This window comes from Erinaceus europaeus, chromosome 19 (assembly GCF_950295315.1).
Source record: "Erinaceus europaeus chromosome 19, mEriEur2.1, whole genome shotgun sequence".
Lineage (NCBI taxonomy): Eukaryota > Metazoa > Chordata > Mammalia > Eulipotyphla > Erinaceidae > Erinaceus > Erinaceus europaeus.
In genome coordinates, this window is record NC_080180.1 from 19,421,701 (window position 1) to 19,448,543 (window position 26,843).

A 26,843-nucleotide genomic window follows, 5' to 3' on the forward strand; every position below is an offset into this window, starting at 1 on the left:
TGCTGAGGACTCTCCCCCCACTGAAAATTCCGGGCCCTCGCAGCCGCCACCCTCCCCCAGGCCCGAGTGACTCAACGAGACAAAGGGGAGGCGGCCTCGCTCACGCGCGCGCGGGCGGCGGACGGACGGACGGACGGACGCGGCGCCGCCACATTCCTATGCCGGGGAGGAGCGGCGGCGGCCCCGGCGGGAGGCGGGCGGCCGGCCGAGCCGACAGCTGAGCGCCCCCCTGCGCCGGGCCCCGCCGGGCCTCGCCCCGGCTCCGATGCCCGCAACCCGTTCCTCCCCGGCGCTCCCGCGCGGTCGCGCCATGTGAAGCGGGCGCCGGGCCGCCCCGAGCAGCCGCCGCGGAAGATGGGGGATGCCGCGGACCCCCGGGAGATGAGAAAGACCTTCATTGTCCCAGCCATCAAGCCCTTCGACCACTACGACTTCCCCAGGGCCAAGATCGCCTGCAATCTGGCCTGGCTGGTGGCCAAAGCCTTCGGGACAGGTACGGGCCGGCTTCGCTGGGCTCCTGCTCTTTCGGGCGTTCGCGCCTCCTCCCACGACCCCCCTTATTTATTTATTTATTTATTCATTTATTCATTTATTTATTTATTTATTTCTGTTGGTTTCCAATCATCAGATCACCCTGTGATATACGGGGTGGGGGGAGATGATGGGAGAGTAGGAAGAGCAGGCGGAAAGGAAGGAGCGACGGAGCAGGTTTGGTCTGCGATCCGCTGCCCTTGAATGGTCGGGTGGGAGGACTCGGGCACATTCCTTTTATTGGGCAGCTCACCCCCCGCCCCCGCCATCGGACAGTTGTGTCGTGATTTTTGTAGGGCGATCTTGGTGATCGTAGTTGGTGATATCCCCCCGCCCCTGGTGCCGTCATACTTGTGGTTCTCCAGCTCCAGAAACGCCGGGCGGGCTCTGGGCGGAGGGAAGGAGGCGGCGGCTGCTCTGACAGTGGCCGCTGCGCGGGGCCCGGGAACTGAAGAGGGTCGCAGCCCAGGCGCAGCATCATTTTTGTTGCCATCCTGTGAAAACCTGCTTTTCCTCCCCTCACCCGTGCCAGGCTCGATGAAACCAGCTAGCTGACAGTATTTAGACGACTGGCCGAATTTGGGTGCTGGTTTCCCTTTTCTAAATGCAAATCGACTTTATAAATTAAAAAGAAACACTCCCTCGGAATGTTTTTTTTTTTTTTTGGAGGGCATTGCTGTTGACACAGATTGCACAGTGCAGAAGCAATTAAACATTCCCTCCCTTAGCCAGGCTTTGCAAAATAACAGGAAAAGGGCCTCCTGTTATAATTCCTTAGCTATGGCTTTCGGAGCCCATGTTGTGGAGTGAAGGAAAAACAAATCAGCTTTTTGTTTTGTTTGAAGATGCTGCTGGGAGGTGTTTTTGTTTGAGGATCTCTTAAGAATAATTTTGTGAGATCTCTGTGCCCCAGTTAATAAAATTTTGTATTTAGTGACTATTGAAAAGTTTATTTGTATTTATTGACTTTCCTCCTGCTGCTGAATATAGAGGGTGTGTGTGTGTGTGATTATTTCCAGTTTTAGGTCCGTGAGAATGTGTAATAAGTGGTCTAATTCTGCTTAAACAAATACACTGCATAGTGTGTTGGGGGCTGCACTTCTTAGTTTACTAGTAGGGGAACTCGGTGGAAATTGATTTGGATTAGATTCAAAGGAAACTTCACATTGGCTTGACTTCATATTTGTGGCAGCTTTCATTTTGTTTGACTCACCATGCTTTTCTAAAGGCCCTATATAACTGGCATCACGAGCAAATATGATTTGTAAAGTCTTTGAGATAGTATGAATTTTAAAGATTTCCTCACACCTAACTGTTTGGAGTAACATATAGGAGAAGACAAAGTGTCTAGTGTTTGTGTTTCTTTTGACATTGTTGAAATCAGCAGTGAGAATGAAAGATGCATATTAGTTTTAACTTAAGCACCATTCTGAAGCTAATTTCCATGTGGGAAGGAGAAATTCAGGTGATTTCAGCATTTTGGAAAAAGGGAAATTGAAATGTATGGAGTGATATCTGGAAAAGCAATGTATACAGAATGGAAGTCAGAGGAAATAACTACTTTCTTCCCTTCTGGAACTGAGAAAAGCTGTTTCTAGACCAGATGTCAAAACGCTGCCCTGGATTCTCCAAGGCTACTAACCAGAAAATGACCTATTTTCTGGAGGTATGTCGGGCATGCCTTCTAGACACTGGGCCACAGGAGGGATGTATATCGAACACATACTAGGAAGGAAGCGGAAGGGGTCTAGTACTGATGGAATCTGCTGTGTGCCAAGCACCCAGCTAGCTTTGCATTAATTAGCTGCACATTCAGAATTCACAGCAACGCTGTGCTGCTACTCGTGTATTCCCATTTTAAAAACAAGACAAAGCCAGTGCACAGAGAGGTTCAACAACCCTTCCACTGTGACGTAGCTGGGAAGGGCAGAGAGGAGTTCTGATTTGACTGACCAAGGCTCAGCCATTGTGGAAGTAAGGCATGTCACTCTGGACCACTCAGTTAAAGGACATTGCTTCATTTATTTCTACAACTCTGGGCAGATATTGCAGATGAGAGAACAGATTCCGAGAGATTAATTTGCTTAAAATTAAACATCTGGCAAGTAGTGGGTTCTGCCTGCCAGCTCACGTCTTTCTGCCTCTGAAGTCTGTAGTTCACGTCACTCTGCACAGTAATCCTTTTATCTGCAAGTGTGAAAAAAATGTGCACCAGAGTACACCTTAAAAGCCTCCCCCCCTTCCTTTTTAACAGAGAGGATAGACAAACTGTCACATGGTTCACATGAATATTTTTCTTATTTGGTTACATTTGACTTGGCAACAGTTGGAATGGATTAAAAAGATCATATTCAAATGGAATGAAAAGCAACTTAGAGTGATCCAGGAGGTGGTGCAGTGGAGAAGGCTTTGCGCTCTCAAGCACCTGAGTTCAACTCCTGGGCTTTCATGCGTGAGTCAGACTGATGCTCTGGTTCTTTCACTTTCCTTCTTTCTCGTTTTAAATAAATAACTAAATAAATCTCTAACAAGGAAAAATAACCTTAGAAGACCTTCAAGAGAGTGACTGAGTCTTTTTCCATGAGAAACTGTCAAACTTGACATGTTAAAAAGTAATGAGTGGCAACTGGGGAGGTAGCTCAGCACAAAGGCGCAGGACTCGTGTGTGAGGTGCCGGGTTCAAGCCCTGGCACTGAACCATCCTCCCCCATGAAGCAAATAATCCGTGCTTAGAACCACATGTTGGGAACATGATTTAAAATTTAAATTTGAAATGATAGCTAGCAATCCTTGGGGGGCCACAGAATGAGTTATTGAGTCACACAGAATAATCAAGTAGTGCTGCGTAATACTACCTTACAGGCAGGTGGAGAACTTCATTAAGTTGAAATCTTATTTCAGAAACTTTGAGCCTTATTCTTCTCTCTACACTTAGACCATTCCAGATAGAGAAATCTTTCTGGAGGAATGCAGATATAGTTTTGAGCAAAGGAAGAATAAGTTTGTCTAGATGAACTGGAAGAATACAGATACCGTACAGCTGGCCTTCAGTTAGTGAGTGACCTCCTTGTTCATCCACTGCTCTTGGCCACCACCTGCTCTCTGACACACTGTGGCTCCAAGAGGACTTGGGTCAGAGCAGGCGGCAACACGACTCAGCTTCAAGCCTCACATCACACATCACCCCTCTCAGTTTCAGTCTTGTGCCCTCTTTCCCAAAACTGGTCAGTATACACCATAGCATCATTTTGTACTCTTATCTATTTGTACTTTATAGTGTACCCCACAGCACAATTCTGTTTTTATTATAGTAAAATATACAGCACTTTGCTAAATAACTAAAAAATATACAGGGAATGTTATAAGTGATGCAGAAGTGACATTAAATTACCTAGGTGGTTGACACACTTGCTACCTGTAAGTGGTGGCTTCTGGTGTGTTGATAAGTTCAGTTAACTACCAGCTCCAGAAATGCAGTCTGTCACAAAGTGAAGACAGCCTGGGGCAAACGCAACTGAGGTTAAACTATTTGTTTTCACTATTGTAGCTAACTGAGGACTATCCATAGTTACTTTGGGCAAAATGCAACCGCAAGTTAAGCTACTTATTTCCAGATTGTATTTGAATCCTTTCACCTGTTAAAGCTATGATGTTACTGAGTTTATTTCATATATTCTGTTCCTTTTTTGTCCAGCGAGGAAACTAGTCTATGCAAAACCTCTTAGAATAAGATGGAATTTAAGGCATGTGCTTTAGTGTTCATTTGCCATGTCAGCTTCAGGTACCATTGTCCCTCTCATGTGATTTAATTTATCGATATAGAGTCATCCCCTGTTACAGTTACACCTGTGGCATTTCTTTCTTTTAAATTTTTTTTAAGTTTATTTATCCCCTTTTGTTGCCCTTGCTGTTTTATTGTTGTAGTTATTACTATTGTTGTTATTGATATCCTTTTTGGATAAGACAGAGAGAGATGGAGAGAGGAGGGAAGACAGAGAGGGGGAAAGATAGACACCTGCAGACCTGCTTCACCACCTGTGAAGCAACTCCCCCTGCAGGTGGGGAGCTGGGGGCTCCAACCGGGATCCTTAAACTGGCCCTTGCACTTTGCACCACTTGCGCTTAACCCGCTATGCTACAGCCCGGCTCCCAGCATTTCTTTGTATATCCTACTGGTGAGCACATGAAGACTGTGATGACAGTGGCATTGTGGTTCAGGATTATAGCAGGAAGGCAAGTTTCAGGAGTTACTGCAGGAGTCCTTGCAAGAGATCATGAAGGGTTCAAGTAGAAGGATAGAAATTATATTTTTATACTTTTTTGCTGCTTCCCTGTTAATAAATAATATTTAATACAAATAAATGTTTTTTTCATAATTGCTTTGCTACCAAGGTTTGGGTTTTTTTTTGAGAATTTTTTTTTCTTTCTTTTTCTTTTTTTCTGTCAGAGCATTACTCAGCTCTGGCTTATGGTGGTGTGGGGGATTGAACCTGAGACCTTGTAGCCTCAGGCAAGAAAGTCTGTTTGCATAACCATTATGCTGTCTACCCCCTGCCCAACTACCAAGGTTTTTGCTGGGGCTTTGCACTTGCATTGTTCAACCACTCTTGGTGGGCTTTTTTTTTTTTTTTTACATATATATACATATATATGCAGAGAGAAGAGCTGGCATATACCCACTGCCCTACCACTTGTGAGGCTTCTCTTTTGCATAATTCATCCGTGTCGTAACTGAGGCTTGAACCTTAGTCCTTGTGCATGTACTGGACTACCCCTGCTTTATTCGTACATATGTACTGAATGCTTACAGTGCCAAGAGCTTTACGTGTATCTTCTCATATTAATCCTCACAACAAAGATATGAGATGGAAGCTGGTAATCAGTGTAGCTTTACTGGTGAGGAAAGTATGTTCCTGGGGTTCGTGATTCTTCCTAATCCACCAACTTGGGCCTGGGGAGTCTGAGTAGGCTGTGCTGTTAGCCACAGTGCTGTCTGGGTAGAAGTCAAGTGAATGGATAAAAGGCAAAAGATAGAAGAAAAAATATTGTAGAGTTATAACCCCCAGTGTTTACAAATAACTGAATTTGAGGGTTTATGGGGCTTAAATAAAAAAAGGAGAGGAACCGAAGAGGAATAGGCCACACATAATTTTAAGGAGGAGGAGGCTAGCTGAGCTTTTGAGATTTATGAGTCATGATTCCACTGACAGAGAAGGCGAAACTAGCAAATTGGAATGTGAAGTCAGTTTTGTTTTTGGAAACCTTGAGCTTGATGTGTTGACTAGACATCTGAAATTCAGTGACAATGGTCTATATATATCTATCTGTATATACCTATATATATATATATATATATATGAAACTGAGTCCCAGATGACAATTTGGAAAACTTCTGTGTATAGCTGTGTAATTGAAATTGGAAGTAGATGAAATCATAAAGGGAAAGAATAAATTTCTCCCCCCCTCCAGGGTTATCGCTGGGGCTCAGCGTCTGCACTGCAAACCCACTGGAGGCTATTTCCCCCTTTTGTTGCCCTTGTTGTTTATCGTTGTTATTATTGTTGCTTGATAGGACAGAGAGAAAACAAGAGAGGAGGGGAAACAGAGAGAAGGAGAGAAAGATAGACTCCTTCAGACCTGCTTCACCACCAGTGAAACAACCTCCCTGAAGGTGGGGAGCCGGGGGCTCGAACTGGGATTCTTGCTCGTCTTTGTGCTTCATGCCATGTGCGCTTACCCCGCTGCACCACCGCCCAGACCTCCAGAAAGAATAAATTTGAAACAGTTCACAGTAGAGAACACTTAGAATTGATTGATGGTGCTGAAGAAAAGGAGGCAGACCAGAGCAGTTAGGAAAAGAACTAAGATGCTGATGCTGAGGCCCTGCATGGAGAAGTTTCACGGGCAGTGGTGTTAGCCGCATCAAGAGCCTCCTTGTGCCTCTGCCATAGATGTCAGCAGATACTGAAGAGCCATGCAGGTGAAACAGTGATGCGGGGAGAGAGCTGGCAATGACAGTGGAGAGGAAAGGTCGTTTTCAGTATCTGTGGAGAAAGTCCTCTGAAGGAGAGGTGTTAAGAGTAGACAGCCTGGGAGTCTGGTTGAATGAACAGCAGGCCTTGTAGATGGAGGAAGTGGTTTGTGTGCAGGCTTGAGTTGTGTGTGAAACTGAGCTGGTGTTAGTGAAACTACAGTGTGGCTGAATTGGATGAGGTCTGTGGAGTAAAGCTGGGTGTGATCCAGCTTGAAAGGTGACTGGGGACAGACTTGTCTGGAAGACCAGGTTAAGGAATTTGGTATTTATTCAGGAGCTAAATTATTCTTAAACTTGGACCAAAAAAAAAAGCTATTGCCACTGAGTCATTGAATACTTTGTGTTAAGTAGTTTTGAACATGTTAAGTGCATTGTATTTTAATTCTGAAAATGATCCTACTAAGAAGTTATGCTTTTTTTTCTCCTATAATTCTAAAGCAGAATTTCCAAACTGCAGAGCTGTAGGCAGTGTCATACTTTGTCATGGAGGCCTTCTCTGTGCATTGTGGGATCTTTAAGAGTGTCCTTGGCTCCTCCTGATTTGATGGGCTATGTCCAAGGTGCTGTGGCTGTGGGGGACACTGGTGTGGTAGTGTCTCCCTTTCTCTGTTCTGACTCTGAATGAAAAAGGAATCCAAAACTGTGAACTTGTGAATCCACTAGGTCCTGAGCCCATCAAAAGAAAAAAAGAAGGATAAAGAATAGTTTAGACTAGTCGACTAAAAAGAACTTGTCCTTGATCATCCAGCTTGTATTCGGTGGAATAAAAATCAGTCTAAACCTTTATGATGGTGCTAAAATATTGGGCTGTTGGAAAAGGCTTGACTGGTTTTTTTTTGTTTGTTTGTTTTCTATGCTACAGTGTGTCGTGACTTTTCCGACAGCCAAATCTATTTCAACCTTTATGTTATATTCTTCCTATGGCTCACTGCAATTCTACACTATAATGTTGGCAGTGAAGGCGTTAAAAAAAGCATAAAAGCCTTTCAAATGCAAGTATTAATTTTTATTGCAGAATTTAAAAGTATATTTGATTTTTCTCAAGTACAGCTATTTATATTTGATAAGTTATTATAGAAATAAGGAATGCATTGAACATTGTCATTTTGGGTCCTTTTCTCATTGATCCTAGTTTTTATGAGCCATTTCTACTAGTAAACTGCAAATAAGAGTATCTAAATTAAATGTCGTGCATTTATCAGCAGTAGCAGATTTGGTGCTTTAGCTGAAATAATGTTGCTTTTATTTATCACCTTCAGCACTTTTCCTGCCCTACACCTCACAGTCTTCCCATTTCTTTTAAACAATGGCTCTTCATCAACTTAGCATTTTCCTCCATGCCGTGAACTCTCTTCACTGTTTTCTTTGACTAAAATGTAAACTCTTTTCAAATGCTCTTTAGTTGCATAAGTATGTGTGTATACACACACACACACACACACACACACACACACACACACACACACACACACACATATTTGTTGTATACAGTTAAAAATGCAGATAAAATGATAGTGTTCTTGGGCCTTCCTCCTGCCTTCACCTGGGACCCTAGTTTCTTTTTTTGGGGGGGGAACCCTAGTTTCTTTCCAGTCATCCACATGTATTTTAGATTAAAGCCAAACCCAGTTCTCCTTCTACCGTGTACTCCTTTTTTTTCTAGGACATTCTCTGAAAGTGCTTCTCTCCCTGTTGAATAATTGCCATAACAGCTATTTATATGCTACTTTGAGTTCTTTAAATGAAAAACACACATTGCAAATGTTAGAATTTATTGTTCTCATACTTAGGCTGTTAGAGATTGTTTCCCAGTGTGAAATGAGATGGCATTTTTTAAAATAATTTTAAATCACTCTTTTTTAATTAAAAATAGTTTTCACTCCAAACTAGGCAAAAGAAATCAAGGAATCCAGCAGTAGATATAGTTGCATTTCACAGTTTTGTGCCTCGTGCTCTTTGTGATCTAGCTGTATCCTGCTTTCTTGAGATAGAGATGGAATTGCAGTTAAACTGAAATAAGCGTTTATCTCTCCCCTCCATATCTCACAAACATAGGTTCCTGGCCATATATGTATATGATGATAAAATGTTGTTTTGAAATTGCTGTATTTCCTTGTTTCCAACCCCTTTCTTCATACCATTTTCTATATCTAAAATAGGAATTGATTGCAAATTTTGAGTCATTTAGACTGTTGTTACAATAATTATTTAAACCATTGAAGTTGTTCGATATTTGTCCTTAGCACAGTACAAAGCGAATGTGTCTGTCTTCACTTCCTCCCTTCCTTCTTTTACTTCCATTCTATGACTATTCTCGAGATTTTTTTCAACCATCTTCTTGTTTTCCATCCTCTTTTTTAAAATGACATTTAAACAGAGGGATTGCTGACAATGTATGTTTTTCTCTAGTTTATATTTTTGTGGAATTTTGTGTCTTAACAGGTGTTAAAGGAACAGACATTTTGCTTAACCGTTTTTCTTTTTATACAGATGCTAGAGCGTTGGAGAATTTCATTGTGAGTTCTTGTAAATTTCCTTTTTAAGATTTAAGATACACTTGGAGTAGGTGAGACAGGCACAGATTCAAAGCTCTATTAGTGATATAATAGAACAGAGCTAGGAGTCGAGCGTCAGCACAGCCTTTTAAGAGCACGTGACACAAAGTGCAAGGACCCGTGGAAGGATCCCAGTCGAACCTCCAGCTCCCCATCTGCAGGGGAGTCGCTTCACAAGCGGTGAAGCAGGTCTGCAGGTCTATCTTTCTCTCCCTCTCTCTGTCTTCCCTTCCTCTTTCGATTTCTCTCTGTCCTATCCAACAACAACAACATTAATAAAAACGATAATAATAACCACAACAACGATAAAACAACAAGGGCAACAAAAGGGAAAAAAATAGCCTCCAGGACCAGTGGATTTGTGGTGCAGGCTCTGAGCCCCAGCAATAACCCTGGAGGAAAAAAAAAATAGAGCAGAGTTAGCTACCTGTCATTGAGCCACTGGCAGTAAAGTCGGTCCAGGTGAGAGTCGATATCACTTGAATTTGGGTAGTAGCAATTGTTCTGGGAACTAGATAGTTGGGGATTGATTTATCGTGTGGAAGGAAAAGTGAGAGGAAGGACAATGAAAGAGGCTCAGCCAGGCAGCACAGGTGAGAGACAAGGCTGGGAGTCTGAGGTATATCCTACCCATATGGTGTTAGTTCACTAGGCCTTGAAAATTTCGAGGTGGATCTTAGAAGATCTTAAGGATGCAAGAAATCGACTAAAATAAGAAAAGCCAAAATAAAATAAAGTAACTGCCGGGTACTTTGATGGAGAGGGGAAAAGAGATGGGGGGCCTCAGGCAAGAGAGCCAGCAAAGGAGCCAGATGGAGTAGCCGACCACCCCGAGAGGAAGAAAGACAACCAGATGAGTGTAGAATGGTAAGACGAAGGAAGAGAGCATTTAGGAGGAGGGAATAGAAAGTACAGGCTCAGACAGAATCAGCAAGAGGAGGTCTCAAAAAAGCCACTGGATTTAGCAACATGAAGTTACCTGTGTCTTGGCTGAGAACATGCCGAGGGGAACGTGGAGGCAGAACGTCGACTAGAATAGGTTGAAAGTAAGATCATATCAGTTTATCTTCACATATTTAACAGAGTCCAACTCAAATTGGCCAACAGTAAAGAGGATTTATTGACTCACATAAGTAGAAGAGTTAGTACAGGTTTTACTGGATTAAGCTGGCAGGTCCATTTTTCTGTATTTCCCTTAGCTATACCCTTCACCAAGGAGTTCCATTCTCTAGCTGCTTTTGCTCTTGGTAACAAGCATCACAATAGTTTGAGACCTCACACTAATGTGCCACAGCATTCAGACCTCATACTCTTAGGATATACGTTCTGCATTCTTCCCTTGTGGTCTTTCTTCTCAGACAATGCCAGTTGACTACAGGAAAGTCAAATATATGACAACCAACTTTTGTCTTTCTTTTTTTGTATTTTTTAAATCATCTTTATTTATTTATTGGATAGAGACAGCTAGAACTTGAGAGGGAGAGAGACAGAAAGACACCTGCAGCTCTACTTCACCATTTTCCCTTGCAGGTGGGGACTGGAAGCTGAAACTTGGAGCCTTGCGCACTGGAGCGTGTGCTCAGCCAGGTGCGCCACCACCCAGCCCCAACTTTTGCCTTTCTTTAACCAGCTTCTCCCATTGTTGACGGATGCACAATCTTGATAAATGTTTTTTTAATATTTATTTATTTTCCCTTTTTTTGCCCTTGGTTTTTTATTATTGTTATTGATGTTGTCGTTGTTAGATAGGACAGAGAGAAATGGAAAGAGGAAGGGAAGACGGGGAGAGAAAGATGGACACCTGCAGACATGCTTCACCACCTGTGAAGCAACTCCCTTGCAGGTGGGGAGCCGGGGGCTTGAACCAGGATCCTATGCCAGTCCTTGCACTTCATACCATGTGTGCTTAACCCTCTACGCTACCGTACGACTCCCTTGATAAATGTTTAAACTCCCCCTCCTCTGTCCTACTCCCTCACTATTTGAAGCAAATCCTGACATCATACACTTTCCTCTATAAATATATTTGTCTCTCCAGAAGTCAGTGACTTAATCTTTTTATATTGCCACCAGAGTTGTCACAGAAAACTGCACAATGAATCCTCTGATCCCAGTGACCATTTTTTCCTTACAAAAAAAAAAAAAAAAGTAATTTATAGGGCAGAGAGAAATTGAGAGGGGAAGAGGAGATAGACACGGAGAGAGAAAAAGAGACACCTGCAGCACTGCTTCACTGCCCCTCAAGTGTCTTCCTTGCAGGTGGGGGGGGAGCATGGGTTTGAACCTATGTCCTTGGGAATGATAGCATGTGCACTCAGCAAGGTACACCACTGGCAAGCCCCACTTCCACTACACCACTCTGTGTCATCAGTGTTAAGAGCTCTCTATTTGGGGTCTGGGTGGTGACTCACCTGGTTGAGACCAGCAATGACCCTGGTGGCAAGAAGGAAGGAAGGAAAGAAGGAATGAAGGGAGGGAAAGAAAGAAGGAAAGGAAGGAAGAGAAAGGAAGGAGTGAAAAGGAGAATAATTCTCTAACTTTTCACAAATACTTTTTATTTTCCTGTTTTACAGTTCATTAGCTCTTTCAGTACCCATATAAAGACCATCCTTTTTGGTTGGTTGATATGTCTTGAGGATTTTTTTAAAATTGGTACCAGGGATTAAATGTAGGGCATGCACTTACCACAACCTGCTGTATATTTTTTCCTTTTGTTTTCTTTTTAAATATATAGGCTCCCCTTTTCCTTCCTTCCTTCCTTCCTTCCTTCCTTTCTTTCTTTCTCTCTCTCTTTCTTTCTCTCTTTCTCTCTCTCTTTCTCTCTTTCTCTCTGCCACCCATGCTGTTGCTGGGGCTTGGTGCAGCACTATGTACAAATCCACTGCTTCTGGAAACCATTTATTTTTATTTTCTTTATATTTTATTGGAACAGGACAGAGAGAATTTGAGAGGGGAGGGGAGATAGAGAGGAAGAGAAAAAGATAGACTCCTGCAGGTGGGGAGTGGGGGCTCAAACCCAGGTCCTTGTGCACGGTGATATGTGTGCTTAGTTGGCTGCACCACCACCCAGCCTCTCCTCTTCCATTTTCCATTGAATTATGTCTTCCTTGACAGAATTATTTGAGAAGCCAGGATATTTGTCTTACAGAGTTCTGTGCATTCTGAATCTCTCTAATACTGTTTACCAGTTTCCTTTTTGTCCTCTACGTTTCTTATAAGTTGATCGATCTAGAGAATTGTATGGATTCAGGTTTGATTTCTTTCCCTCACTTTTAAAAAATACTTCAGAGGTGCTGTGTACTTCTGGCAGAAGTGCTGTGTACTTCTGTCTCTCTCTCTCCTTTTTCTTGTGTTTATTTATTAACAGGAATGCTTCTCTAAAAAGAAACTTCCCTATAGAGTTTTGTTACCCTGTATAGAAAATTGTCTTGATGGATGCTATCTTCCAAATATTATACCAGGTAAACTACCCCAGAGGATGTAGAACAGAAAGGCTCACAGAACAAATTGAAATGTGTAAATCATGTTAAATCCTACTACAGTCAGAAATAAGGGGAGATTGACAGGTAAGCTAATGCATATAGGACAGAGAACACACGGAGAGAGAACGCTGTACTCGGAATCCTGCGGTATACAGTGTTGACTTGCCTGCCCTCCCCCCCTTTTTTTTATTTATAAAATGGAAACACTGACAAGACCATAGGGTAAGAGGGGTACAATTCCACACAATTCCCACCACCGGAACTCCATATCCCATCCCCTCCCCTGATAACTTTCCTGTTCTTTATCCCTCTGGGAGATGGACCCAGGGTCATTGTGGGGTGCAGAAGGTGGAAGGTCTGGCTTCTGTAATTGCTTCCTGCTGAACATGGGTGTTGACAGGTCGATCCATACTCCCAGCCTGTCTCTCTCTTTCCCTAGTGGGGCGGGGCTCTGGGGAAGTGGGACTCCAGGACACATTGGTGGAGTCGTCTGCCCAGGGAAGTCCAGTTGGCATCATGGTAGCATCTGGAACCTGGTGGCTGAAAAAAAGAGTTAGCATATAAAGCCAAACAAATTGTTGACTAATCATGAACCTGAAGGCTGGAATAGTGCAGATGAAGACTTGGGGGTCAGAGCATGGTGCACCTTGGGGAGGTGGAGGTGGAAGAAACAAGAGAAGCATGTCTGTGGAGCCTGGGGAAACTGGAACTTAGCTAATTACTGCGCTCAAGTTCCTGTAGCGGCAGTGAGTGGTGCAATTTAAAAGTTGGGGTATACTTGGTATACAACACTAGTAATTTTCAGATTCATAACATACTGATTAGATTCTTGTGTATATTGTGGAGTGATCACCACAATAAATCATCACTACATACTTGCAAACGTTCTTGTGATGAGAATCTTTACAGCTCATTTTTTAAAAAATTTCTCTTTATTTATTTATTGGCTAGAGACAGCCAGAAATCAAGAGGGGAGGGGTTGATAGAGAGGGAGACCGAGAGACAACTGCAACACTGCTTCACCACTTGCAAAGCTTTCTTCCAGCAGGTAGGGACCAGGGGCTTGAACCTGGGTCCTTGTGCATTGTAACATGTGCACTCAACCAGATGCACCACTACCGACCCCAAGGCTCATTTCTTAGTATCATCCAGATATGCACATTACATCCTCTTGACTTATTTATTTTACAACTGGAAACTTGAATTTCTGTCCCTCTCCTCCAGTTCTGCCACCTCTAATCTCTACTAACCACCAGTCTATTTGCTGTTTCTCTGTTGAGATCATGCAGTATTTGTCTTTCTCTGTTTAATCCATTTTCCTTTTCACAATGCTCTCAAGGTCTTGATTTGTTTCAAATGGTAAGATTTACCTTTTTATGATGATGGTATTCCATCTCTCTCTCCCTCTCTCTCTCTCTCTCTCTCTCTCTCTCTCTCACACACACACACACACACACACACACTCTTTTCTTTACCCATTCCTCCATTGATGGACAGCTGCATTTCATCCATAATGCTGCAGTCACCATGAAATTGCATGTACCCATCTTTTCCAATTTTCATTTTCTTTGGGTAAATGCCCAGAAGTAGAGTTGCTAGATTATATGATGGTTCTATTTTTTATTTTGAGGACCTTCCATATGACTGCATTCTTCACATCATCATTCTCGCCAACAGTACACAGAGTTCCTTGCTTCATACCCTCACCAACACTTGCTGTTTCCTTATTTTCAATACAGTGCTCACTGTTTAATGTACAAGTGAACCCTGTTTTCATAGATCTCTGATTGTTAACACAGGTTCCCAGGGTCTCTTGAGTTTTTTGGATTTGCAATAATGGGGATGGATGAAATTGTCTTTAATTCCTTTCTGGAAGCCTCCTCCAAGCATTTCTGGTAATATGCCACCACGACTTGGTAGATCTTTGTAGATCTGGGACACATGACCAGCTTCACATGGGCAAGTTGTCTGTCCACATTGGCAGATTTCTTTTTTCCAGAAGCAGAATTCCAGTCATTGGTTTTGCAACTTGCTCCTTCACCTCCAGGGACTCCCTATTTACTTTGCCGAGGGTTTGCAGTGTGCTGTGACCTGGTTCTTCATGTAGATAAGAATGCCACAGCCTGGGGAATAAAAAACATAAACACTAGTCTTGCCACTTGATGATAGTCATTCTAACAGATATGAAGTGATAACTCATTGTGGCTTTATTTGCATTTTTCTTACTACTAGTGTTATTAAGCCTCTTTTTTAAATTTTCATTTACTATTGGATAGAGACAGAGAGGAATCAAGTAGGGAGGGGGGAGATAGAGAGGGAAAGAGACAGAGATAGCTGCAGCACTGCTTCACCACTTACAAAGCTTTCCCCTTGCAGGTGGGGACCGAAGGCTTGAACCTGGGACATTGTAATTTGTGTGTTTAAACCAGGTGCGCCACTGCCCTCCCCCCCTTTTTGCATATTTTGGATTTTAACTCATTATTAGATATATCACTTGCAAGCATTTCTCTGCCATTGGCGAGGTTTGCCTTTTTTATTGCTGGCGGTTTCCTTGCTGCGCAGGAGCTTTTTAGTTTGATGTAGTCCCACATATTTTTGCCTTTGTTCCCAGTGTCAAACCAAAAAGGAAAAAAATGCCAAGATTGATGTCAAAAGTTTATAGTTGTGTTTTCTTCTAAGAGTTTTATTTATTTACTTTGGATAGAAATAGAGAGAAATTGAGTTGAAAGGTTGAGGTAGGGTGGGGGAGAGGGGGAAGAGAGGGAGGTACTGAGGGAGGGAGAGAGAGAGAGGAACCTGCAGCATTGTTTCACTGCTTGTAAAACTTCCCTCCTGCAGGTGGGGACCACTGGCTTGAACTCAGGCCCTTGTACATGGTAATGCGTGCATTCAAATGGGTGCATTACCACCCAGCCCCGTCTTCTAGGAGTTTATAGTCAAGTTTGTAGTTTCATTTCAAAGTAAATTTTGTGTATGATATACAATAGTGTCCAGTTTCATTCTTTTGTTTATGACTGTCCAGTTTTCCCAACATCATTTATCGAATCAACTGTCTTTTCGTGTGTGTGTGTGTTCTTTGTTATAGTGAATCAGTCATATACACAAGGAATCATTTCAGGATTTGATTCTGCTTTATGGGTCAGTGTGTCTGTTTTCATGCTAGTACCATAGTGTTTTGGGCGGTAGCTTTGTAAGAGTGTTATGCTCCCAGTGGCATTTTTCTCAAGGCTGATATATCTTTTGGCTGTTGATATATTTTATGGTTCCTTTTTTAAATATTTATTTATCCCCTTTTTGTTGTTCTTGCTGTTTTATTATTGTAATTATTATTGTTGTTGTTATTGATGTCATCGCTGTTGGATAAGACAGAGAGAAATGGAGAGAGGAGGGGAAGACAGAGAGGGGGAGAGAAAGATAGACACCTGCAGACCTGCTTCACCGCCTGTGAAGCGACTCCCCTGCAGGTAGGGAGCTGGGGGCTCGAACCGGGATCCTTACGCCGGTCCTTGTGCTTTGCACCACCTGTGCTTAACCCACTGCTCGACTCCCTATTTTGTGGTTCTTTGTTCAGTTTCTCAGAAAAAAAGCCATTGGAATTTTTGGAGGTTGCATTGATTCTATAGATTATTTTGGATTGTTTGAATCATCTTTTTAAGTCCAAAATCTATTTTTTCCCATTGTCCCAATATTCCCCACCATATAAATGCTGTCTCCTAATACCTGTGAGTGTAGGTTAACTGGCCCCAGAAATCAGTTGTGATTAATAGTGCATTGTTTGCAGGTTAGGGGAAAGCTTAGCTATGAGAGGACCTTCAGGGTAAGAATACTGAGTAAAAATGCAATTCATTTATTAAATATTTACTTAGTGTTCACCATGTGCCACTCCTATCCTATGGCTTACTTTCAGTGGGAGTTTCTGAAACTCGCCATTCCTTACTTCCTTTAGAAGTAATTTCTTAGATCTGGAAAATGAGGCAGTGTCCTCATGATTGAGTGTGATATTCATAAAATGCACCCCCCCCCCCCGCAGATCTTTCATTACTTTAAAGAATGCATGGATACAATTAGTGGCTAACTTGGCTCTATTAAAATTACCTTGAACAATACTATCTGTACTCCCTCAACCTGTACCTTAAACACTCAGGGCTTATAATAACCCGAGCATGATATCTCACAATCTAGTTAAGTCCTGATGCACAAGAAAAGCATGTCTCTTGCCCTTTGCAAATCTAGGAGTGCTATTTCGTTCACCCATTCTTTAAATGTTTTCCTATATTTTGTGCTCTGCAAGTTAGGGAGAAGGTGAATCTTCTTATTTTTTACTTTTCCTGCTTTTTAAAAAATTTATCAGTTCAGTTTTTTTGCTTTATGTATCTAATATATTTTTATTTTTAAATTTTATTTATTTGTTATTGGATAGAAACAGAGATTGAGAGAGAAGGGGAAAATAGGGAGAGAGATACCTGCAGCCCTGCTTCACTACTCGTGACACTTTCCTTCTGCAGGTGAGGACCAGGGGCTTGAACCTGGGTCCTTGTGCATTGTACTGTGTGTGCGCACTCAACTAGAGATGCCACCACCTGGCCCCTTTATCTAATTTATTTATTTATACTAATTTATTTCCTTTTTTTTTTTTTTTTTTTTGCCACCAGGGTTACTGCTTGGGCTTGGTCCCTGTACAAGGACTTTACTGCTCCCTGTAGCCATTGTTTTTTTTTTCTTATTTCCTAGTAGAAACAGAGAAATAGAGAGGGGAGACAGAGGAGGAATGCAGGAAAGACGAGAGACACCTGGAAGCACAGCTCCACCGCTCGCGAAGTCCCCCGTAGGGCTGGGGCCTTGAACCCTTGTGCAGGGCAATGTGTGTGTTCTACCAGTTGTGCCGCCACCCAGCCTTTCTTTATTTTTTTAATGGGGGGGAGGGAGGGGCAGACAGACACACTGACTAGAGCATTATTTATAAGAAGTGGTAAGAATTGAACCCAGGGCCTCACATTTGCAAAGCTTGTACTATACCTGTTTTTCCATTTTTCCAGGTCATGGTCCACTTACCTGAAAATGTGAAATAACTCCAAACTTTTTTATATTTATTTGCCTTCAGGGTTATTGTAGGGGTTTGGTGCTGGCACTGCAAACCCACTGCTCATAGGTGGCTTTTTTTTCCTCCCCCTATTTTAGTTGATAGGACAGAGAGAAATTGAGAAGGGACAGGGAAATGGAATAGTCACCTACAGACCTGCTTCACCACTTGTGAAGGCTTCTCCCTGCTGCTGGAGAGTGGCGCTTGAACCCAGGTCCTTGTGCATGGTGATGTGATGTATGTGCTCAGCTGGGTATACCAGCTCCCAAACTGTTTTTAAAATGTGGTAGTCTTGTACTACTGGCAACATGATAGGCATTTTCAAAGTGATCTATTTTACCATATTCAGTATGCAGTTTTGCATTTTTTGCAGTTTTGGGTAATGGAAAATTTTGTTTTTGACATGTTCTTGAGACATTCTTTGACATATGGAGTCTTTTCCTTACATTGGGAGACTTTTGAAACTTAAACTCTTAGAACTTAGTTTTATGGGTTTGCCATCAGGTGGAAGTAGCTCTCAGCTGTGTGTCTTTCTCCTGTCAGCCATGTCTTCTTGACAGACCACTGTTATTTTTCTTTTATTTCTCCCTTTATTCTTTTCTCTCTCCTTTCTTTCTTTAGTTTGTTCATTGTTTTTACCAGAACACTGCTCAGCTCTAGCTGTGGTGGTGTCAGGAATTGAAACTGGTGCTGCAGGCATCGAAGTCTCTGCATAGCCGCTAAGCTATTTATTTGCCTGTCCCTGTTGTTATTTCTTAAAGATTTTTTTGATATTTATTTATTCCCTTTTATTGTCCTGTTCTATTGTTGTAGTTATTATTGTTGTTGCTATTGATATTGTTGTTGGATAGGACAGAGAGAAATGGAGAGAGGAGGGGAAGACAGAGAGGGGGAGAGAAAGATAAGACACCTGCAGACCTGCTTCACTGCTTGTGAAGCGACTCCCCTGCAGGTGGGGAGCCGGGGGCTCAAACCGGGATCCTTATGCAGGTCCTTGTGCTTTGCGTCACCTGCGCTTAACCTGCTGCGCTACTGCCCGACTCCCCTATCATTATTTTTTAATCCATCTAACTAAATGGTTTAGACCTGGGGTCATATGAGTGATGTGTCTTTGGACAAGATACTTCCTTGGGTTACTTACCTGTGAAATGGGTCTAAGAGGACTACTGCGGGGCAGAATACATGTGGAGGACATTGCTTGTCATGCAAAGATTCTCAGCATTTGTCTGTATGCTGTCTGCTTTGCCAGTTTCACCAAGATCCTGTGTGAGCAGAGATGGGAAATGTAAGGCTAATACAGATAAAGGTTTATAGAGCAGTTTGTATTTTGAAAATGAGCGGTCAGTGGCCAGTGAATAGCTCTCTTAGATAATGTGCTGCTTTGCCATACGAACGACCTAGGTTCAAGCCTGACCTCCACTACATTGAGGAAGCTTTGGTGCTGCGGTGTGGTTGGGATGTCTCTTTCTCTCTTTCTCTCTCTGTCTCTCTCTTTCTCTTCTCTGAATTTTTTGTCTCTATAAAAAAAAAAATAAAAGGCCATGCATTAGACAAGAGGCTGATAACCAAAATATATAAAGAGCTCATCAATCTTAGCAACAAAAAAGTAAATGACCCCATCCGGAAGTGAGGAGAGGATATGAACAGAATATTCACCAAAGAAGAGATCCAAAAGGCCAACCAATATATGAAAAATGTTCTACAACATAAAAAATGTCATTTTTGTTGCACAGCCAATATTTAGAGTCCAATCTTTTTAAAATAGAAAAGTAAGTTTTCTTGTTAGAATTGTTCTACTAAAAGTTTTCTGTGATACTAAAATTTAAATAAACACCACCACTAGACCAGTTCACTTTTAGTTAATGCAGCTATGAAGGAAATGAAAGAGCTTTCAGTAATTCAATGAGGATGATATTTTTAGATGTCACCAAAATCCTAAATTGATACATTCACTCTTGACCTCTTTTCAGAGTCCTACATGGCCAGCTGCTTCTTGGATATTTCCACTTGGATATATTTGCTATCATTTCGAACTCAGCATGTCTAAAGCTGGGTTTGTTCATCTTGCTTCCAGAATGGTGTTTTCTCCAACTTTTCTTTTCTGTTAATCATACCGCCATTTCCCAGGTAACCCATTCTTGATCATCTTTGATTATTATCTTGTCCTCCTCTCTGCGTCATGCGTGGTCTGTTTTCAGCCGTCTTATGTCCTTTCCTGCCTGCTTTCACCAGAGTGGCCTTAGCAATACAGTCTTCTTAAAAACTGTGTGTGCTCCACTTATCATTAGAGAAATACAAACAAAACAAAACAGAAGCAAACAAACTGTAAGACTTGTGGTTAGCTTTGGAAGGGTGGAGACAGAGACCTTTGGTGTGGTGTGGAATTATACCCCGTAGTCCTATAAAGTAAGAAAGAAGGAGGAAGAAAGAAAGAAGAGATATGCAAGAAAATAAAATAAGCTGGAAACATAAAAAAGAAATATGTATTTCTGAGAGGAGAGAGAGAGGGCCAGAATATTGCTCTGGCGTACGTCATCCAAGTCCAGCGCGGTACCTGTTGTATATCCCCTGGACCACCCTGCAATTTTCCAGCTCTGAATTTTCCACCTATCAATATTGAATACCAGGTCCATCCCTCCCCCTTACTCTATGCCATCCTTGTCTTTTAAATCCGTCAGTTCTGTGATACTTTACTAGCTCTTATATGAAGATCTCATGTTTAAAAGTTCTTCTAAAGCCTTATCGCCAGCTGCCATTTCAGCCTTCCCTCTTACCCCTTACATGAACCCTACATGAACTCTTTCTCTTTCCCACACCTTCTTTTATTTATAAAGCCTGCTTTTCTTTGGTTTAACAAATTCTGCCTATTCACTTCTCCCTCCCTCCCTCCCTCCCTCCCTCCCTCCTTCCCTCTCTATACCCCTTCCTTTTAATCTGTCCCTTTCTCTCCTCCTCCCTTTTCTCCATCCTTCCAGAACCGCCCAGCTCTGGCAGTTGGTGGTGTGGGAGTTTGAACCTGAGACTTCTCACAAGCAAGCCCCTAGCAGTCTTGCAGCACTGCCTCCCCAGCTTCCTGTTCCTTTTCTTTAAGATGAGATGATGTCAGCCGGTCCTCTAAACTCCAAGCTTTTAGTGTTTCTTTTATTTGGTGCATAATCATTTTTGCTTAGTATTGGCTGGAGTTCCTACACTGCTTAACTTTGCTAGACTGTCTGCTCTTTTTTTGTGGATTATTGGCTCCCAAGTGAAGGGATTACTTATAATTCTTTGCATTCCCCAGAACCAATGTTGTTTGAAAATAATTTTCTAAAAGGAGCTTTCAAAACTTTAAGGTAAAAACCCAAGGATTATATTAATACTTTATGAATAAATGTTTTCAAATCCCAACTTTGCTGAATGCTGTGGCATTATTGAGCCTGTGTTAAAGCTGCCTGTTGTGGAGATGACTAAAATCACCAGGTTAAACACACACATTACAGTGTGCAAGGACACAGATTCAAGCCTGCAGGGGAATGCTTCACTACTTGTGAAGCACTATAGCTGTCTCACTGTCTCTGTCTCCCTCTCCCCTCTCAATTTCTCTCGGTCTCTAACCAATAATAAATAAATAAAAATGTTTTTAAAAATCACTATTGAGGGATGCTGGCCTGGAAACTCACCCCCCCCCCCCTTCTCTTTTTCCTTTTGCTGCACCGAGGTATCCCTGGGCTCGGTGCCTCCAGTACCTCCATGAGGAACCCACCGCTCCTGACAGTCTTCCCCTACCCTGTAGAAACAGAAATGGAGAAGGGAAGGGGAAGAGAAAGAGACGCCTGCAGCCCTGCTTCACCGCTTATGACCCCCCCCCACCACAGGTGGGGACCAGGGGCTTGAACCTGGGTCTTTGTGCATGGTAACAGGTGTGCTCTACTGGGTGTACCACCACCTGACCCCCAAAGTTCACTTTTCAAAGAGAAGACAGGAAGACAGGCAAGGAAGAAGGCTGGGCTGTCAAGTCTGTTTGCGGTTCCACGTTAAATTCTTAGATGCCCCTGCCTTACCTTTTAGGGACAGACCCTATTCTTGTCCTGGCTTTGTTGAAAAGCAGAGTCCAGGTGAGGAGTGGGAGATAGAGGTACAGGGTAGAATAGGCAAGCACACTTGTAGAGCAGTAGGAGCATTTTGTGTGTTTTGTTTGTATTAATAACCTTGCTGCTGTCAGATGCACACCGCTCCTAAAGTTCATTCGAAGGAGACAGTGGGAGAGTGAGACTTGACATTGCCAAGGGCAGTGGCTAGCAGAAGAGAAACTCCCAAAGGAGAGTCTGGTTTCCTTCTTGTGTCTCATTTGTAAGTACACTTTTCCATGACTTGAATAGATCATTTGGGTGTGTCAAGGAGGACCTTTAGGGTTAGGACAGGGTCGGTGGGAAGGTGGAAAATAGCAGCGATTTACTAGTATAAGGCATACACATCTTTTCTCTTTTTTCAATTTTATTTGATAGGACAGAGGGAAGGGAGAGGAACAAGGAGAGAGAGAGAGAAAGAGAGAGAGAAATACCTGCTTCACCACTCATGGTTTCCTTACTGCAGGTGGAGGGTAGGGGCTCTAAACCCACGTCCTCACACACGGTAATACTGTGTGCACACAATAAGGTGCATCACTATCTGGCCCCCAGTATAAGGCATTTTTAAGAGTAGTTCTCCCCAAAATTGCACCAATAACTCCCTCTCAGTTGTTTTAACAGGCTAATCAAGGGGGTGGGGGGAGACAGAGACTTTGACCTAGAGGGACAGATTAAGTTAGGCAGTTATGTGTTCTTTTACTTAATGAACTGTTCAACTTTGGACAAATGATTTTACACTCTAAGGTCTGGCTGTTTTCTCTGTATTTCCTGAGAGGGTATTCACCAAAGTTAGTTTTAGTTATCTGCTGACTTATTCTTTGTAGTTGAATACTCATGTGGGAATCTTTTGTCCAGAGTTATTGTGCTTAGAAAACTTTCTCTCTGTTTGCTTTGTAGTCCTCCTTTTCAGGTTATATATTTGGAACAGTATCTTCTGTAAAGAGAATTTTTTTTAATTTTTAAAAATTTTATTTATTTATTCCCTTTTGTTGCCCTTATTGTTTTATTGTTGTTGTCGTTGTTGGATAGGACAGAGAGAAATGGAGAGAGGAGGGGAAGACAGAGAGGAGGAGAGAAAGATAGACACCTGCAGACCTGCTTCACCGCCTGTGAAGCGACTCCCCTGTAGGTGGGGAGCCGGGGTTCGAACCGGGATCCTTATGCCAGTCCTTGTGCTTTGCGCCACCTGCGCTTAACCCGCTGCGCTACAGCCTGACTCCCAGTAAAGAGAATTTCTATTCCTGATTCCATATTATTTGCCAAAGTTTAATAAATCATCTTTTCACTCAAAGGGTTTCGGCTGTTTTTAGCAGGAATCTTAACTTATGTAAAAATAATAATAATAATAATAACAACAACAACATCATGTTCCTTTTACAAAGGTCTCACAAGGATCTCTCCTTCTTGCTCTTTATAGACAATGTGCCAGAGGAACTCCGGGAGCCCTTTTACACGGATCAGTATGACCAGGAGCACATCAAGCCACCGGTTGTCAATTTGCTTCTGTCAGCTGAACTGTACTGCCGGGCTGGAAGTCTCATTCTCAAGAGTGATGCTGCAAAACCCTTGTTAGGCCATGATGCTGTCATCCAGGCTTTAGCCCAGAAAGGTCTTTATGTCACTGACCAGGAAAAGTTAGTAACTGAACGAGATCTCCACAAGAAGCCCATTCAGATGGTGAGTCTTTCTATAACCGAGATTACTGGAAAGTGCATAAATTTGAGAGTGAGTTGTGCTAGAAAATAGAGGGAAATATGTTTTGAAATTTGACTGCCTTCTCTGCCCATAGTTTAAAAATCTATTTCTTAAAAACCCTATTTCCAAGTTAATGAAGATTTTACTACAGCATTTTGGAATGTTTGAGGTCATCTTACTACTACCATGGAGAAACAATTATGTAACCTCCAACTACTTTAAAAGTTATATTTACTCAACAAGGCACTAGAAGGAAAAGTAAGTCTGAGAGGGATCTATAGATGACTGTTGGAGGGATTATATAAAGCTAGGAAATTGAAGAAGAGTGGACCACAATTAGCCTTATATACAATACTAAATGAGGTAATGACTTAACTTTGTTTCTGCTTATTTTTCCTTTAAAAAAGAATAATGTGAGAATTATTAGCTTTACTCGGTTATAGATGTTTACAGTTATTAAGGATAACCAAAGAGGCTTAATATCAGATGAGATGTTCATCTCTTAGTGATGAACTTCAGATTCACCTTATGACTATTTTCTGATTTATGTACATGTCATATTTGTGAACATTTTACCAGCATCAGTGTTTAGCAGAATGCTTGTTAGGTATCCTAGTTGTTTCTCGAGCTTAACTTCTGTAGTCATTGCATTAATTGGATACTCTTACTAAGATTGTTTCCATTTATTTCTTTACTTTCATAGTTTCAAGGCCAGTCAGATAGTTAGAAAGCACACTGGTAACTTTTTGAGTTAGTGGTTGTTAGAGACTGCTTGTCCAGATACAGATAGATGAAGGTTATATAACCTAGTTGTCCTTCAAGTAGGTTATCTATTTTAGATCTTCCTGAATGAGAATGGAACAGCATTCTCTACATTATTTCCTAGTGTAGTCTGTATGTGTGAAGGTGTTTGTAGAAATGAAGGACTTGGTAGATTGCTAATTGCTTTACCTCGAGAGTTCTTTCTCACTGAGGTTAAAGAAGTCAGGCTCCCCCGGGGCAGATGACCTTACCAGTGTACCCCGAAACCCCATCTCTATGAAGCCCTGCCCCACTACTGAAAGACAGAAACAGGCTGGGAGTATAGATCGACCTGCTAATGCCCATGTTCAGCAGAGAAGCAGTTAGAGAAGCCAAACCTTCCACCTTCTGCACACCATAATGATTCTGGGTCCGTGTTCCCAGAGGGATAAAGAATAAGAAAGCTTCCAGTGGCAGGGATGAAATATGGAACTTTGGTGGTGGGAAGTGTGTGGAATTTTATGCCTCTTATCCTATGGTTTTGTCAGTATTTTCTATTTTATAAATAAATTAATTTTTTTTAAAAAAGAGGAAGTCAGAAATGTACTTTTAAGGATTGTAACTTAAGTGATTTGTAATCCATCTCCACTTCTGACTTCTAGGTTGTTAGAACACTTTATTCAACTACATCATATTAATCCTTTTACTGTCACACTAACCAATCTGTCTTTTAATTATATACTTTGTTTTTGTAATTTGATTCAAAAACATTCAATTAAGACTGTGATTTCTTTTCTTTTTTTTAATTTTAAATGGAATGAACTCAGGGCCTCAGGCATGCGTGCTGCTGAACAGCCTCCTGGACCGTTTTCTCATTCAGTAGTGGGAGTGGAGGAAGGGAAAGAGGGAGAGACACAGAAAGAACCGTCATGGCACAGTTGCACTATCCATGGAGCTCCCTTGGTATCACCCATAGTGTTGCCATGTGGTACCAGGCCTTGAACCCAGGGCTTATGATGAGATAACTACATGCTCTGCTGGGTGAACTGTCTTCTGACCCCTGCTGTGATGGCTTTTCCCCCCATCATTGGGGTTTCACCACTCTAGGAAAACTTTTTCAGATGGAAAGACTTCTAGAAACAGAGGTAGACAAAAATACTCCATAGCACTGCAACTTCTTCAGTAGACTGGGGGCTGGGCCTGAACCTGAACCATGCCAGTGGCCAAACATGGGCGTCGTCCAAGGGAGTTCTCTTCCTAGTCCTATTGTGAGCTTTTGATTGTTGATATTGGAATGTTATGTTACTATTTTTCTAAAACCTGAGAGAATTTATCAGTACTAGTGAAGCTTTTAATACTTAAGAAATCATTCTGTTTGGTGAGTTAAATGAAGAATAATGTGTTTATTTGTACTGAATACATTGGCTCTTTCCCACTTAGCAGCTCTAATCTGTGTAAATAATTTGAGGTCTTTTATTCTGTATGCTTGTCTTATAGCCTCTTTAAGAAAAGTAATTAATTAATTGGCAGTAGCAAAACTATTGTTGTCAAGTATAAGGCAAGCTTAACTAAGCAAAATATTCAAGTGGAAATCGAGAGTGTTGCTGCTCTGAGTCCTCAAAGAAGAGACATCACAGCACCAGAACTTCCCCCAGTGCCACAGTGTTTCCCATGTGGTGCTGGACTTGAACCTGGGAGTCTTATGTGGCAAGGCACACACCCTAGCCAGTGAACTGTCAGCCCGATTTTTTACCACAGTGCTTTTAAAGATAGATTTGAATGTATAGTTCATAATATTTTTTCTTCTATATTAATGGGAATTTTTTTCGGACTGTCTTAAAACTGATTATAATTATAATATATTATCGTTTGTGCATCCTATAAGCATTGTGTCTGAGAGCTATTGGGGATTGGCATTGTGGCTTGCCTAATGAATAGTAAAAACACAAGTAAGGGTGCATGTGGGCACCTGAGGGCAGCAGTAATGTAGCTTGAATCAGTGTTAAATGTGTGGCTACCAGAAGAAGAATTGTGTACAAAATCGCAGAGGACTGGGGAGAGAGCACCATGGTCAAGTGCCAGACTTTAGTGCTAGAGATTCTGTCCATTCCCCTGCACCACCACAGGCCAGAGCAAGCAGTAGTGTTCTGGTGTGTGTCTCTCTCTCATGAAAATAAAAAACAAACCAAAAAGTCAAAGCAAAACGTCACAGAGGAAAATCTGTTAACCAAAAGTATGTTCTAACCCAGATCTTGTTATCTATTGAATTGAATTAGCTGTCAAATTGAATACTGGTGTTCAGGTTGATATGAACATTGAGGAACTTAGAGGGAAAATGCAGAGAAGGCAGCCAGCAAAATGACTCGTCAGTATAGTAAACCCCTTCCCCCATCCCCTACCCTGCCCCATGTCTGTCTCTCTTTCTAATTGAAAAAGCCAGCCCAGCTTGGACAACAGCAACAAAATTGTACAGAGATTGGGAGTTGTTTTCATAGTGAAATCAGGTGTATGTGATTGTCTAAGTTATCAGGCTGGACTACAGAAATTGCATCATTATGAAATCTTAATTTCACAGGATTTTGTAGCTGGGAAGGACTTTAGAATTTAGGAACCAGTGTG

At 42.0% G+C, this 26,843-nt stretch overlaps 1 protein-coding gene across 4 annotated transcripts in view; it reads left to right on the forward strand.

The window, feature by feature from the left end:
• The first annotated feature begins 343 nt into the window (after window positions 1–343).
• Window positions 344–26,843, forward strand: part of CAMSAP2 (calmodulin regulated spectrin associated protein family member 2) — a 96,645-nt gene continuing 70,145 nt past the window's right edge. For all 4 annotated transcript variants that reach the window (XM_016187672.2, XM_007522124.3, XM_016187673.2 and 1 more), the window contains exons 1-2: window positions 344–493; window positions 23,206–23,465. In XM_016187672.2, the coding sequence (XP_016043158.1) occupies window positions 355–493; window positions 23,206–23,465 (399 nt within the window). In that variant the 5' untranslated portion in view covers window positions 344–354. The remainder of the gene's footprint in view (window positions 494–23,205; window positions 23,466–26,843) is intronic.